This window comes from Diaporthe batatas, assembly GCF_019321695.1.
Source record: "Diaporthe batatas strain CRI 302-4 chromosome Unknown Contig00003, whole genome shotgun sequence".
NCBI classification, from domain to species: Eukaryota; Fungi; Ascomycota; class Sordariomycetes; order Diaporthales; family Diaporthaceae; genus Diaporthe; species Diaporthe batatas.
In genome coordinates, this window is record NW_025408550.1 from 6938654 (window position 1) to 6955144 (window position 16491).

Here is a 16491-nt window from a genome sequence, read left to right on the forward strand (position 1 = left end):
CAGCGTTGGGGGTCTCAAAGTCCTCAAGTGCTGTTGCCTGATACTGGCCCAGGGGCATTCCTTTGACCCTGCATCAAATCTCACGCAATGCCGGATTCAACGCAGGCTGGATTCCAGCTCAGGCATACTTGGTGCATATTATTTTGCCCGAAAAGCGCATTAATTTTAACTCAAGACTAACGACACCCTGTGCAGATATTCTATTTCAGCCGCAAATAGCTCGGTCGCCTTCGGGGTTGGATTTTGATGACAAGACGTCACGGACTCTTGTCAAGAAAACAAGCAGATCATTGGCGTGCTCGTTTTGAGACCAGAAAAATAATAATGCGCAGATGCTGTGCAAAGGGGCGCCATGGTTGCCTTGTTACGATTTCTCTTCTCAGGAGCTGGATGCTCACCTTCTGTGGGTACCTAAGTAATATGTCGGAGACCGAAGCTCGGATCTATGGCTGAGACACCTAGAAAAGAGCTCGGTGAGTACACAAGTAGCCAGACTTCAAAGAAAGCCCCTTGAATAGACACACCGCTATTAGGTCCTTGCGCTCGGCGAGTCCCACAAAGTCAGCATGATGCAACATTCGATCGAGAGGCAGCGTCATGGATGCGACAGCACCAATGCGATCACGCAGGAGTGTTCAAAATGAGGATGTGCGCAACGGTGAGCATTAGTTACGGTGGGAGGAGCTAGAGTGCTGGCTACATACTTCTTTGGAATTACAGCGGCCGCGGCAGAGGGGCGAGCCGGGGTCACTAACCCTTGCGGGGGCCACTTCACCTCGGGCACCGCGTACTGTTTGTCTAACTTGTCTCCCCAAAACCGCACACCGAAAGTGTCGTGGACACTCCTGGCGCCATCTTGATCCTCCCCACGGTGCAATAACAGTACAAGCGCTGATTGGTCGATCAAGACTCAGGTCAGCGTCATTATACTGACAAGCTGGCCGGTCGTTGGTCTTCAAATTAAGCATCCTTATCGTTGGCGCCTGGGGAGCGTATCCCCCCCGGTTGACCGGCTCGTGAAGCAGGCACCATGGCCAACGAGACGCTATCGATTCCAAATCCTTGGCCCATGGGCGGCATGTTGGTAAGCAGACCGGTGTGGAGGATCATGAGGTTCAGTATCAATGGAGACGTCTTGCTCCGTACCGTACCTGTCAAGTTTTCCAGGTTGCGATTCCCTCAGCTGTGTCGTGCGGGGCCCGTTGGAATGCCTGCATGAACGCCCGCCTTCGCTTCCAGAACTTCAGAGCCCACCTTCTGGAACGAGCTTCTCTCGCAAGCCTGGGCAAATGCCTAAAGTAGGCAGGCAGCCAGGATCAGCTGCCAGGCTGCAATCTGCCTGCACCGACCTCCACTTCCCCGTAGTTCGTGATAGTGCCTCCTATTTTCCAGCATCTTGCTCACACTATCTCGCCTGCTGCTACCTCATCTCCACGTCACAAGACATGACTTATGTCCATTGTGCATCCATCGAACAAGTCAGTGATGACTCCTTTGCACCCTCACAGGATGACGGCCCGATGCTTTATAGATATCAAGGTTGAAGCCGCTAACCAAAAGGCGTCAAGAGGGGAAAGGGGTGTGTGGTGCAAGTGTGTCGAACAACCCGTGCTTCCCAGCTGCTGCCCCATTGGAGTAGCCATCCATGGTTGTCTCTGGTGTGGTCTCGCCTGGTCACCGGCCGCTGTCCAAAAGTGCAGGATTACCCACCCCTCAACAGCCCTATTTTTCGATGATGGGCTCCTGTGCCGCAGGCCTGCAGGATGGTGGTAGCACACTTAGCCACAGCCTGCAGCTCCGAGCTCACCTGCAGATTCAACGCCTGGGGGGGGGGGGACCGGGGAGCCAGGGGAGTTCCGGGAGTGCATCCTGCAGATGCAGGGATAGCTTCAGGCAAGATCGACTCCCGGCCCGTGCAGCCACGAGGCTGAACACAGCTTTGCCAGAGCTCCAATCTTGCCGGGCGTGCGTCGCCTCATGGGGGTTTGTTTCAGACCAATCTCTTTGCCTCCGAACCTTTCATCAAGAATGTGGGGAGAGGACCGTGTGATCACTTGCGATGTATCTATCCCCTGTCTCACCTGAGCGTCGTATGCTTACACATTGTGGAGAGGCCACCCCCCCTTCCTTATCGTTAATCAGCCGACTCCCTCGCGCAATAAAGATACGGAAAGGACTGGTGGGCTGCTCTTGCCGAAGAACTTCCTTTGGAGAGCCTGCTTCAAAGATTCTGAGACCGGTAGGAAAATGCTGATTTGGTTGGAAGTTCGATACAGTGATCGTGATCGCCAAAGTGCAGTACCGACGCCCAGGTGCCGTCTGTACAAGGGCATGTGATGTGGATTTGGAGAATGCTGCGGTGCCAGCACAAAGATTGTCTCAATACACTCGATTCATGTAGCCGAGAGTGACACGGAAAAAGCACGAGGCCATGCGCTGGCGTGCTTGGTGTGATGTGGTGAGCCGATAAGTCCGGAACGAGGATCGGTTATTTGCACTTCTCTGGAGCTGTAAGAGGAGACCGTGATCGTATCACATAATCTTTTGAGAACACGAATATTCGTGCTCACTCAGGTTCCATGCAGTGGCTGCCTTGACTTGCTCTTTTCTGGCCTGGTTTCGGTACCGCTGTGAGGAAACACAGACATATTTGAGGATGATGCAGGAGGTGCTCATGACCCCGGCGACATGAGGCGTGTCCTACTGTCAGCGAGCAGGCACAGTCTTGAATGACAAGCCTGCAAAGCTACGATTTGAGCTGAGCGGCTGTCACCATGCGTTGGAGCACAATATTTGAGCTTCTTCGAACTCATCATAGCTATGACACAATTAAGTTTAAAATTACAAAAACAAGGGTGGTGTTCACCAGAAATCTAATGTTTTGCGGGTAACCAGACACTGTAGACGTCAAGCCCTCCTGTGTCGTCCGCATATGCTAAGTATTGTGATGACCGGTAACGTGTGTGTAGTGAACGGCTAGATAGTGTGGCTTCTGTGAAGATATGTAGGCGATCCTGGAGGTTCGTTTAGAAGCGCCTATGTGAAGCAACCAACGTATATATGTGTGTCTGTGGCTCAAGTCCCGGTGCTCGTGTGAGCCAAGCGGGGTGCTGATGCCTGTCCAATGGTTTGAGGTGGGCCGTTCCCTTGGCCATCGCTGTGCTCCAATGGCATTGTGCGGGATACTCCGAGGCGGGCAGCCCACAAGTCACGGTAGAACCCAAGGACGATGGCATTGGTTGAAAAGACCTCAACACACGGTAAGAGCAGGAGACGTCCTGACCAAACTGCTCCCGAACTGCTGTACGGTCTGCCACCAAGGCTTTGGGGAGGCTTGCGCAGTCGCACAGCATGCTTGTGGACCAAATGATCAGGGTATTATTGATCATGTTTCCGAGAGCGGAGGCATCCTCCAAGTTAGGCGAGATCTTTCGGTATCCGAAATGGTCCTCATGGGATTGGGTCCGATGCATGGGGGTGGGTGGAATGCTCCTCTTCCAGGCACGCAAACACGAACAATCAGTAATCCAAGCGGAGGTCCTTGGAATGCCCAGTCCTTGGAAATGCGAGGTAGCAAATAAGCCGAGCCTCCTGAGGCGTGTTGTTAAGTTGAATCCGGTTCCAGGATAAGTCTGTTAAGTGGTCCCATTGGGGATATTGGAAGGCTACGCGGCTTCATTCTTGTTCCCATAATAGTCTAAATCCCTGCCTTTGTGCCAATGGGTCCTTCCTACTAGTACATCTGAAAATATCATTAGCAACGCAAAAGCCGGCTTTACATCAGGGCCAGGGAAACCTACCGTCCGTTGCAGCAGGCGCTATAATTCACGTAACTGGGTGGTCGAGGAAATGACACTTTATCCACAAACGTATGAACTCAAGGGTTTTCCTTCTCTGTCATCATAGAGACATCGTCGTCCACGGCTGGGATGTCGCCGTCGTCCTTCTCAGTGAACGAACTCTCAGTACCCTGGTCGAATGTTGCTGTGCTGCCCGTGGTTGAAGAGCGTGACAAAAAGTCTTCCTTTCCAGACAGAGTGGCATCCTCGCTTGCATCATGCACTAGGTATTCTTTGTCAAACTCAGCGGTAACACTGAACTGCTTGCTATGCTTGTCATAGGTTAGCCACTTGCCATGCGTAGCGATGTGGTAGCCCAGCCAAAGGAGCCGCTCTTTCCTCTGTTCAGTCATGGAAGCAAGTTCAAAGGTCTTCTCATCGTCATCAACCTGACAGTTTTCACTGGCATACCAGTCAGATGGGAATAGCTTCTCGGTCCAGAGGAGGCCTCGGAGAGACCAATCCTCCGGGAGGGGTCTGTCGCTTGGCCTGGGAAATTCCTCAGACTCGATGCGCACATGGCTCTGAACGCTAATCGACAAAGAGTTTAGCATCAACGCTATCAATGTCCATGGGAACGTGTACTGAATGTACGCCATGGCAGCCTCGTTGCCGGCGATGAACTTGACGAAAGACAGGCGGACATTGAGATAAGGCAAAACATTGGGGTCGCCGTAGCGGCGAGAGATGATGGAATCGCACTCCTCGGCAAACTCAGATGCCTCTTTGAAGACGTCAGATGGCGCCGGCTTGTCCTCGGTTGAGTTTTCCATGAACGTATCCTTGTCCGACTCGGGAAGAATAGCCATCATCAGCACGTTGGCATGGCCATGGGCATTTGCCTCAGTTTTCCCGTACTCCAGTTGTGCATTACAATTTGAAATGGCAATCAAAGCGCCAGGCTCCATCCAACTCCGGGTCGTCCGCGCAATGTGGTTATCCAAGTGTGCTAGAAATTGACCTTTGGCTTTTGCGTACTCGACCGCCAGCTCATCGCGGTTCTTGGAAAGCGCTTTGTCTTTCTCATCCGTATTACTCCTGATGAACAGGATGCCATGCGCCTTCACATAATTCAGGTCGATGGCTTGAAGTCGAGTCTGGGTCCCGTTGATGATGGGCTCGAACAGTGTCAGGATGCTGTCTCTTGCGGACTTGAAAGGTATCGCGACACAGAGGCTTTTCGTATAGTAGAAAAGCTGCTTAACAGCGTAAGGCCTCGCAAGGATGGCCAGGTGGTGGTACAGCCTCCCGGTGGTAGGAGCCTTATCGCTGGCCTTGGAGTACCAGTACCTCGACACGTCGGTCCAAATTTCCCTGTCGCGTATGTCCTCATCCTCAATGGCCATCCGATAGCGACCGAGGTCGCCCAGACACTCAATCCAGGTGTCTTCGAAATTTGGGACCGTCTCGTAAAGCAAAGCCATCATCGAGTAGGCGAGATAAATGAAAGTGAGCATGTGTTCCAGGGAGGCAGGGAGCCTGTGGCGTAACAGCTCGAGGAACGAATGTATACCATGGCGCCACATTCTCGCCGGCATGGCATATTTTGAAGCAAGTCTTCTCAGGGCCGGGCTTGCCGACGGGTGCTGAGAGGCTAAAAAGAAATCGTGGTGTTCATGCAATAGAGTGCGGTGCAGCGCGATCAGGGCCTGCCACTGTTCGTTGTTCAACTTGGGATTAGAATCGTTCTGTGCGCTCTGGGAGCTATCAACCTCGATACACTTGGACTCGACCCTGTTAATTGTGGAGAGTCGGTCAGCAGAGAATCGCAGGCAACAAGACAGGCACAGCACACGAGACTGGAAGTGACGCACATGACGAGGCCGGCATAAATCCCCTTCACCTCAGCAACTAATTGTTCTTGACTGATCGGCCGGGTCTCGGGCTGTCCAATCATGGTATTGACGGAGGGATCCTCTTCCTCTGGTGGCGGATTACTATTGGCTTTGTTATTGTCGCGCCGGCGGGGTGGTCGAGGAGGATTTTGTTGCGGCGCAGGCTGGGCCGAGGCGGGGTTCCGGGTTGGTATAGGGTCACCCTCATTCCATATTCTGCCTTTTGTTCTAGGGGCAGGTCGGGCGGGAAAGCCAGCCGTCGACTCGTCTCCTGTGGTGGTCTGCTTGGTTGGTTTTGAACGTCTATTTGGCGATGGCGAGGGCGAACGGGGGCGGTCGCCGGCCTTGCCGGAATTTGGTGGGCTCTTCAGCCGTTTTCTGGCCGGCGGAGCATCCTCGAAGGCTGGGTCGCCACCCGTGACAGCCTCGGGAGGGTCTCGCAGGGCAGCATCGCCAGGTCTGTCGCCGCTGGGCCGCTGCTGTGGCTGGTCTCTCGCGGGGGGCGCCGGAGCTGCCGCGTCTGTTGGGGGAGGCTGATCACTTGGAAAAGTCAGCTGGGCAAAGCAGAGTTTGACGACGGCGCAACGCACTTCCTCGCCTGGCGACGTAAATGGTTTATCCAGCCCTGGGCCAGATTTGCCATTCTTTTTCTGAAAATAAAGTTGTTGTTTTTTGATAAAATAAATAAAGCGCAGTGCCCGTGGCAGGACGGGGACAGTTGCGATGGATGGTGTGTCGTCGACGAATGAGGTGGGGGCATCCGTTCGGTACTAAACCCAGGTAGCTTCCCGGCAAGGGGATTGTTTGCGTGATGCAATGAGCAAGGGGACGTAAGTGCCACGTCAATTGTCAACCACGGCAAATTTTCAAAACAACTACATAAAGCTGGTCAACGAAACCTCTTGACCCCTTTGCAACTTCCGGACGTCTTTCAGAATAAATATCGACAGCAGAAAAAGGGCCGCGAACCACATGAAAGTACCTACCTAGGTAGGTGCCCGGGTACCTAAAGTGGGGTCTACTCCATGTAGATAGCTACTTACTCCGTACTTAGGTGCGGTTGCCTTACGGCGGAGTACATCCTGTGGGCTGTGGTTCGCATGGTCCGCCAATGCGGCTCTGCAGATATTTCAGGGTCGCTGGGCCGCCCACGCCGTCCAGCGCTTCCCTCTAGCCCTGGCCAGCGACTAGGCTGCAAGACCAACCATCCCAGCACGTCAGACCCATACAGCCTCAATCTCTTCTACTGCGTTCTAGAAGCACTCGAGGTCAGCCAACCGCCGAGTCCAGATTCAACAACATCGTGCCAGGGGCAAGGCAGCAAGAGCTCGTAGACTCACAACGCAATGCTGTGAAGCACTGCAGTCAGTCCTCGCCGTACCGGTATGACTCTTTTCACGGGGCAGAGACAGAATGGTACAAGGAGAAAAGCTGGGGCGGCTGGCGCAGCGCGCCACCAGATGGCGGCATGGCGGCAGGGAAACAGACTGGCTTTTATACCTAGGACCTACGTACCTACTTACTTGAGTACCCAGGCAGGTAACTTGGCTAGGTGACTGGATGGTCTCCACGCTGAGCCTCACCTGGGACCATCACCTTCCTCGTCCGCAACTCTCAACCCTCCCACCACCGACCCGTGTCAGATCATCATGTAAATTGCCGTTGGTAGTTCTGTTTCAAGATCAACCTCGCACCCTCTGGGCATCACCGGCGACCCGTTGACGCTTCACCGTCTCGGATCCGGGACACACTAGACCACCTCTGCCCGCTGCCACAAAGCGGTGCCGAGCCAATCCGCGAGCGAGCCCTGTGGCATGGCCGTCCTACCAGGCCTCTCTGTGTCCTCCACCTGGTGTTATGTCATCCTTCAATGTTGCTTTCGCGGGCCCACTTCGCCCCTCACGCCCCTACCCAACGATCTTGCGGCTCGAGGCCTTCTGCCTTCTCGTGAAATATGAGTTCTGCGGATTTTCTCACTCCACTCCTCCTTAGGACGCAATTCGTATCGCTTACTTGAGTTTACAGCAGCTTAGATGCAGCCTTAGCACAGCCCGTACTGGTGACCAATCGGTTTCGCCGTGTTCACATTGTGAGTGGCTGTGCATGGCGCAACGGCTATCACCGCGACAATGACTGTGGCGAGTGGCGTGGGAGATATCGTGAACATCAATTTTTCGCCCGCGCCAGAGCCCTTTTAGAAGCAGCAGCCCTCTTCGTGCTTCAAGATTATAATTCCCAACTGTTGCCACCGCTTCTCATGCCAGACCGAGAGTGTGTGGCCTGACCTCCGATGACGCCCCTGTGACTTGCCATTGACAACGCCTCCCTGTTGACACACAGCCGGGACGAAGCATGAATGCGGAAACATTTGTCGATAATCCTCAGATCCTCGAAAAGGTCGTCGCTTAGGTGCTCCTGGATCACCACATGATTCGTCCGACCAACGACGCGTCACCAGGACCAGCGCGCCGTGAGTGGGATAGATATCTGGTCCAACCGTCATGGGTCCGCAGCTGCCTGGCCAAGACAAGTTCGCCTTCAGCTCACTGCAAAAGTCAGCTCCGACATCGATGCACCCATCAGAACACTTGAACATCTTGCCACCGTCTGTGGCTGTCCGGCAGTGACTTTGTTTCTCGTCAATCACTCACCAACGACAACATTTGAAGCTAGCCGCTCGATGAGTCAACGAATCTTATGGTGAGATGGGTGCCAGCCTCTCCAGGAGCAGGTCATTCGTTGCCTAGGTACTCCCGACCCACAAGTCTCTAGCTGATCCTGGAGACGAGAGCTGATGAAGATGTGACTGGCCCCCCAAGTATTCTGGATTGCGCGCTACAACCCAACAGTGATCCGAAGACAGGGGCAAGCGAGACGGTGTTTCGCACGGTAGTGTGAAATTCAGGTTCTCCCCAGCTCATACCATGCATTCATTGGATAGTCTGTCCCGCGAATTTGTCGATATGGTGCTCAAGAACAGACTGATCAGCCGCTTCTACATCTGTGAGGCAGCCCTTCCGTCTTTTTCAGCTAATGGACAGCAGTTGTTCATTTGCCTGCTTTTAGAAGGAGCAGATGATTCGACGTTGGTGCCTGTTCAGCTTGCACAAGATGTTTTGCACCCACAAGGATGACCGGAGATACGAGACGCGAGGCAAGCCTTCGCAAACTAGGCAAATCCGAGCCTGCCGAACCATCGTGATGATGTTAGCATGCTGCCTAGAAGTGCGCTTCGAGGCTGGTCGCCTTCGGCTGCGAGAATGTCACCTGGGTACATTACTAGGTTACGATCTGACTCTGACCATGGAATTGTAATGTACCGGCATTCTGTTGTTCGGTGTACCTTGGCGAAGACAGTACTTCTTGCAAGGCTTTCAACAAGCCCGAAGGAGCACAACGTCCTTTTGTTATAAACTATATTTATTGTTGAAATCTCGTGTCGTCTGGGGTCAGCGCTACGGTCGGGCGTAAAGGAAAAAACAGATGATCGTTGCATTAGAGCCTCATCCACTTTTCAGCTGAGCCTTGCTTATTGACCCTGGCTCTTGTTCCCGGGTGGTAGCAAATGTTTTGCTGGGAGCCTGGTTCTCTACGTCTCGGTGATCGAATTTGTGCCGAGCGAGCTCTGTTGCTAAACAACGTCAATTGGAAGCTCAAACTACACTATGGTAATGCGAGTGATAATGCGGCTCATACAGAAGCTCGGGGACGTTGATAGCATAGTTGCCATTATCAAATCGGGAATTTGTTCAGGAGTTGCTGGACTAACAACCGGTACATGGTCGAGCTGATACTGACTATTCTACCTGGGCAACGTAAAGTTGCCTAGGTAACTCCACTTAAGCACTTGCAACCGTGGAAGAGCTCCCTCGGTACCTATGAAGGTGAATTGTTCTATTCCATGATTCTGCCATTTTAGACATAGTTTTAATAAAAGATGCTGTGAATATAAATTTGATCAAATGCGCAGTGCCCAAGGATCCCCTCAATACGGGCGATAAGAACAGCAAAGTGACAACTGCATTGTATGTGTGGGCTAATGCCAATTCCAGGGCAATGATCTGTCATTCACAGCACGTTCACAACTCATTTGAGTATTGCCTAAGCGGTCTACCCAGGTATCGGTTCCGTCGATGAGGGCATACACAGAATGTATTGTAAAACCTCATGATGATTTCTGAAAGCCCGGTTTATACTACTAAAAGAAAAAGCTTTTCGACGCGATTGAATCCTCGCAGGAAGCTGAATTTGAGCCCTTTTGTTGCCTGAAAAGGGTTGTATTCGTGTTTCATGCATTCAGATGCACCCCACTGACTCGGCCCTTCCAGCATTCTTGGAATTCGGACGGCAGCGTCGGTGAATACGACATTCCAAGGCAAATGAGGCAAGACTAATCATCGATGCTTACATACCTAGGTATAGGCGTGTGGCCTCGCATCAATGCTCGCCCTCAGGCATCGCCGGATGGTCACAAGCGCTGAAAAGTTCTCAATGCGCACGCTTGACCAATTACATGATTCCCGTCCAGGTGCGGTATCGGACGAAATGTTGTACGCATACCTTTGTGAGACCAGCCTTCAGGATTTTCTTATTCACGCACGTAAGACAGCGCACACACAAACAAATCCCGGCGGCGAGGGACTTTCCGGGGACTCCGATGCGCTTTACCTAGAATCGTTTCTTGCTGACTGAGGTAGCTTCGAGGTCTGCGCCAGTGGCGGCAGCGCTGAGTTGATTCCATGGGACGAGGGTAACCAGTGAGGCAAACAAAGCGTAGTTGGATTGCAACTTGTCATGGATGTAGTATTCCTACTCGCTGCCTGACGCACGCCCGACGACATATCCTGTTTGCGTCCAACAACTTTGGCGAGGTCCAAGACGAGGCAAATGATATGAGGCCACTCTCAATGCTCAAGGAGCGTGTGGGCGTACATCGGTCTATCCGCTTGCTGTGCCTCTTCGCAGGGGCTTGGGCTGTGAGAAACATACTCGGATGAAGTGATGCCTTTCAATCGAAGTGGCTCGGCAGCTGATTGGCAGTGTGCTGTCATAAGTGAGCTGGGAACACAGAACTAGAAACTTAAGAGTGTTTACAGGTTCAGGGTTCATGGACGAATGGAATCAAGTGACGCGAGTGCTGACCTCGGGAGGTATTTCTTCGAGAGTGGTCTCAACTGCAAACGCCAACATCCACTTGCCTGATCGTGGCAACCTTGGAATGCTCCAAACGGATCGGACATAGCACCTTAATGGTCTAAACTTGACGACTTCTGTCACTTTGCAGGACATACGTATTGCGGAGAGATCTAATACTAGGATAAATTAATGGCTCAATTCATGCTTTCACAACAATTGTGTGCGATCTTGCGGTTTTTAACCATGAAAATTCAAGGCCACGAGCTTCAGGAGGCATAGACTCGCCGTGTACGAAATGAAGGCGAAGTAAAATTATTGGAGAGGATATCGAAACAAGACGCATTGATCGATGCAGCTCCCGGGAAGAGAAATCAAGTCCCCAGAGGCAGGCCAGCATTGTAGCCAACCACTTGCCTTCCGTCGCTGTGATCCAGGACTTAGACCTCCGGTGGGGAACTTTCCTCCAGGGTCGGTCAGACACACCTGGGCAGGCAATCGCTGGCGACGTCCTACTCCGGCTCCGGACCCCAGCATCGTATGTGACGGCGGAAATCGAGGCATTTCGCGTCAGAGATGGAAAGCTCCACGTGTTCTAACAATGTCTCAAGAAAACACGTTTTTCCGCGCCAACACTTGACTTTCCGCCATCGTCAACTCAGCTTTCTTCTCTGAAAGTGACCTCTCCGGAGCTATCTGGGTACACAAAGGGGCGACATGCCTCGGAGGAACGCGACAGCTGCGCTAGGTGTGAGGGGAAAAAGGAGTGAAACCGCAAGACATCCGCTACAGTCTGTCGTCGGTGATCGGAAGTGTAAGAAAGAACCCCGAGTCTTCCTTGCGATGACTCGGTGAAACCCATCGCACGTGCGACGATGATGGGCGTCGTAACACATAAGGTCCTGATCATATCCGTCGAATCGAGTCCCTCACCCACCCTGATGCGTGTGGCAATAAACCGAAATATCTTCTATGCGGAGCCGCCTCGATCTAGAAGTCATCACATGATGATGGTACAAGACACGAAAAGCTCGGGCATCGATGAGCCACCATGTTGACGGCGAAGGTGTGCTGGACACGTTCCTCGGCAGATATACGTACGAATCAAGAGTCATATCGACTTTACACAAGCCTTGTGTGACCATGCAAACCTGATCTGTTGTCATTGATGAGCCCTGGAGGCCGTCAACTGGTACCATGGTCGCCTCGTCGCTGTCCAGTACAGTGAGCTCACATCTGAGAAACCCGATCTGGCGTATCAGACTGACACGGGTGTCGCTAGTCAGGATTCTCCCCATCTCAGAGACCTCCATAACTCTCACCACAGTCGACTGTACCCGCCCCATGAGGGAATTTGTACATTTCAGCCAAGAAAAGCCTCACTCGGATGCCCAATATTAGGCGATGCCGACTTCGTCGCCTCATATTGGGCAGAGACGCATGGACGCCCCGTTGCCGTGCGCGTTTATGAGGTGGAAACCAAGAAAAGTAGAGCATCTGGATCTTCGTCGGCGAATTCGGTGAGTACACGTTGTGGTTGCCTTTACGAGGCGGGGCTTCTGTGCCCTCTCATGACACGAATCGCTGGCATACATGTGTACGGGGAAACTGGGGGAGCGACGGATAGACCTGAACACGTCCACAGGGCGAGACGATGGGATCGGGCGCATTCCTGAGTGCCATACGGGGCTGTCAAAATCCTCCAAAAGGTCCCATGCCAGTTTAGGAGCTGGATTCTGAGAGATATCGAGGCATTGCTTGTGTCCAACAGTGAGAGTGGTGGGGCGGTTTCCCAGCACTAAGGGTCATTGGACATGGAGAGACTTGTCCTGTTTCTTGACAAGGACTGAACATTTAGTCCATGGCCACAGCATTTGTTTGAGGCTTGCTGGAACACGTGTGATCTGGCTGCCCCACAGCTTCGGACTATTCCAGCCACCACTAGAGGCGTGGCATCAGCAGCGCGAGTCAAGGACAGCTATCTGCAACGAGCTCGATTAGCGCCAGTCATGTTGCAGCAACAAGAGTGAGGCGTGTCTTGTTATTCCAAGCGAGTCGAATGAGCTCAGCAGGTAGTGTCTGGCGTTGGTGGCACTGATATGGTAGTCTCTGCCGAATCGGTGGGATGTACAACGCCTCTGCAGAAATATAAAAGTAAACCCCCTGCAAGGCCACCCTATCCTCTTTCTCCTTATTCTTTATTTGCCATTGACAGTTATGTTACCGCTGTATATGTGTCCCCTTTTCCGCAATACTTGCGAACCAGTCCTCTTTACCATCTCTCGACCTTGCCTTCGTGAAGTCCTCGGCAGTCCGGCGTCTTGGTCTTTGCCGCGGTCGTTCAGAATTACTCGGTGACTATGAGAACCCGAGCCTCCAGCTTACACGGAGTCTCGGTCAACATGTGAGATCCCGTATTGATGGAGGTTGTGGAGCTTATCATCTTGTGTCACCCAACCAAACCTTCACTGTTGTGGCGGGCCCAGTACGTGCTGGGGTCGGGGGGTTGAATTGAACAGCCCCAATACTTGATTCGAGGTCAACCGACTGTTGTTCTGCAATAGAGGCCGGATTCAACCTCTGGCATTCAATAATGAGGCTGACATGCAGTGTGACCTTCGAGCCCAATACTTCTCGACCAGTCTGGTGGTCCCGCGCTCGTAGTGGATGCACTAGAGGCCCGCCACCAAGCATTGGAAAAGCATGCACAGCTGTCATCTAGATGTGCAACGGTTTGATTGTGTTGACAGCGGTAGACATGTAGTGTCGCTTTGGAATTGAAGCAGACCTCGGGTGGATGCGAGTAGAGTAGCCCCATATTGTTTGGGGAGGATAAAAAGAGACGTTGAGGTCTGCTTGCTTGTCCGCATCGTACACAGCCACTTTTCATTCCGATTCGGGACAGTTACTGGGGATTGGCGCACAGCTGCCCATTTGTGGACGAGGACAGCGAGACTAATTAGAATTATCGAATGGCTGGACTGATACTGTGTATCCAGCTGAAAAGGCAGTCAGAAAACCACTGCGTTGTGCGCTGCAGGCTGCCAGCAGCACATGAGTGGGCCCGGGATTGATCCAAGCCAGCCAACTGCAATGCGACCTGACCATGACCATACTAGTATTTAGGCTCTCATGGCCCCCCACTCGTTGGTCCAGCCCCCGAACTTCTGTCTTCTTGTTCCGAGGAGAAATGATTGATTCTCTGGCCCCACGGCTGTGCCCTTGGAAATGGAGTTTATTATTACACCGATTCCAAGCCAAGTGCTCCAAGCGTAATTGACGCTCCGAGGGGTACCCCAACCCCTTTATACACAGTCGCCTTTCTCGCGGGTCCTGCATGCCCAAACCTTGTTCTCCACCTATAGCAGGAGGCAGCGCAGGCTACAGCGCTCCTTGCTTGGGTAAATAAGGCAACTGGCTCTAGTGAAATCTCAACCAAGTTGGTCTCGCGATGCGGCAAATTCCTCATTGCGATCGACCGGGAGTCCTGGTATCATCTACCCAGCAGCGAACGTATGCACCTGCGAGAATTCCGGCGAACCTCTGTTCAACACCGCCTCGCCCCTTTGTTCGCATGTCTGCCTTGTAAGGCGGCTCCTGTCCCCGGTCGCTACCCGTTTCAACCAGGACGGACGGGTCAGCCTCCGGTGGGAGAAGGGCCGACCGGGAGGGTCACAGGATTCCATTGATATATGATCAGGCATTTCGGAAGAGATCAATTAAATTATACGAGCAAGCGCCTCCAGTTTCCAAAATTGCGGCTGAAGTGTACTTAAGTATCCATGCGGTGATGGGCACATAGCGGATCGCGCGTAGAGGTGCCAGTGAGAAGACGGAAGGGCCCCCGTGTAAGATGATTGGCTGGGCAGTGAGCAGCCGCCCGAGCACTTGGGGCCCCCTAGCACCTACCTGGTTGCTGCCTACAGCAAATCATACAAGGCTGGCTCAATGTTTGCTCAATATCTAAGCCTCAAAGAGCCGCCCCCGGCCCCATGGGGCTTAATTTGCAACATACATGCATGTGTTCATCCCTTGGTGAGATATCCTGGGATGGCCCTGTGGCCAACGGCTGGGTCTCCGGCTTGATAGTTGGTTAAGGCAACAGGCACACCGCAGTTGGGCGGTTCTGTTGTTATGTAGCTCTTATTGCCTTGTAGGCAGATTCAAGCTTGAGTGCTTTCAGTCCTTTCGCCCGAATCGGGCCGTGGGTGTAAAGGGACTCCATTCTCGGGTGCAGGATGCCTGGGGCCGAGTGACAAACTCAAAGGTCAAGCATGCACAATCCTGTCCGCCACGCAAAGAGACAAAAGATCTGGAGCCAATCTCGTACAAGAATGACCGCATTTGCTAACCACGCAGTTTCCAGGGCAGTAAAGCCTCTGGTTCCATGCCTGTCAAACTGTTTCAAAATGCGGAAACACAAAAACGGTCCGAGTTGACCTGTCCCACACTCGGTCAACCCTTGTGAGCCTCAATTGTGTTTGTCACGATGCTCAGTTCCAGAAGACCAGCTGATCACGGTTGAGCACAACACAAGATGGCACGCTGCTGACGCTCAAAAGAAGAGATCGGAAGCTGCCAATGGATTCAAAGAAAGCGTCTGCTTGACGCCTGGAAATGCCCCGGACCACACTCGTGCCCGGGTATGGTATTGCAGCCACCAACATTCCAACATCCATTGTTGCTGACAACGCAGTGGACTTCTGTCTAGTGCCACGGAGATGCCTGGTGATCAGTCCATCTGCTTGCATGTTCACCCAAGGTATCTATACAAACTTCCATCTCAGTAGCATGTCCCAGCCCCGACCGCAACACGCGGCCCCAGCGGCCCCAACAATCTGGAGATCAAGCCAGCCGGAGGTTTCCTCCCAGCTGTCCACCTGTAGACAGGGCACAAAATGCAGTTTCCACGGAACGAGAGAATACGAGAAATGTAAGGCAATAATTTCCAGTCTCACAGCCCTGAAGCCGGAGCCCCTCCTCTTGTCCGGTTCCATGGTTTCTGAGTTGCAAGCGGAACGAACTGTGGCACAACCCCAATATCATCTCCTACACGTTGATCAGACAGTTTTCCGAAAACGACACTTGTTGATACTGTGCGATAGATTGTCACGGGGTGGGACAGCCTTGATCGCAAAGTAATGCCTCCGAGTCATCCCGAGGCAACTCTTGGCCTGTATGGTTGTTTGAGCTCTCTTGGATGCCTCGATGCACCAAGGTCGATCTGTCAACTGCTCGTCTGCAATGCTCGGGGTGGGATTTCGGGTTCAATGACATGATCGCACGTTTTAAGTCCAAGGTTAGCCGTCTCGTCCACTATGCCCACCAGAAGCATGATAGAACCGGACCGGTGAGGGAGGGTCTCAACCCTGTGGGATAAGAAGAAGGGGGTGGCTTTGCAATGAAACATCAAGTCGAAAATTTGAAAGAGATATGAGGCACGATTTGTTGCCAGAGAGGATTGACCAGCATCATATTCTCTGACCGAGATGCGCCTACCCATCGCTAAAGCATTGGCCAAGCTGAAAGGCTACTGTACCCGAAGAGAGGCCAGTCACACTTGTATGAGCATGTCCAGTGAAGCATCAAACAGGAGCAGGCAGTCAGACAATAAAGGCCGCGGCAGGCATTCTCTAGCTGCAGGCGTTCGTTCCAGAATATGCGATGTGACCCGTAGCTGGAAT

The 16491-nt window shown here is 52.8% G+C and overlaps 1 protein-coding gene across 1 annotated transcript; it reads right to left on the bottom strand.

Moving 5' to 3' along the window:
- Positions 1–647: 647 nt before the first annotated feature.
- On the bottom strand, positions 648–9691 carry KVR01_003052 (uncharacterized protein). The gene is made up of 4 exons (XM_044785385.1): positions 6265–9691; positions 5654–6214; positions 3801–5573; positions 648–3742 (listed from the first exon to the last, which is right to left on the bottom strand). Exons 1-3 carry the CDS (start codon positions 6432–6434, stop codon positions 3878–3880), a joined length of 2427 nt encoding a protein of 808 aa, XP_044648067.1. The 5' UTR covers positions 6435–9691; the 3' UTR covers positions 648–3742; positions 3801–3877.
- Between the last annotated feature and the right edge of the window lie 6800 nt (positions 9692–16491).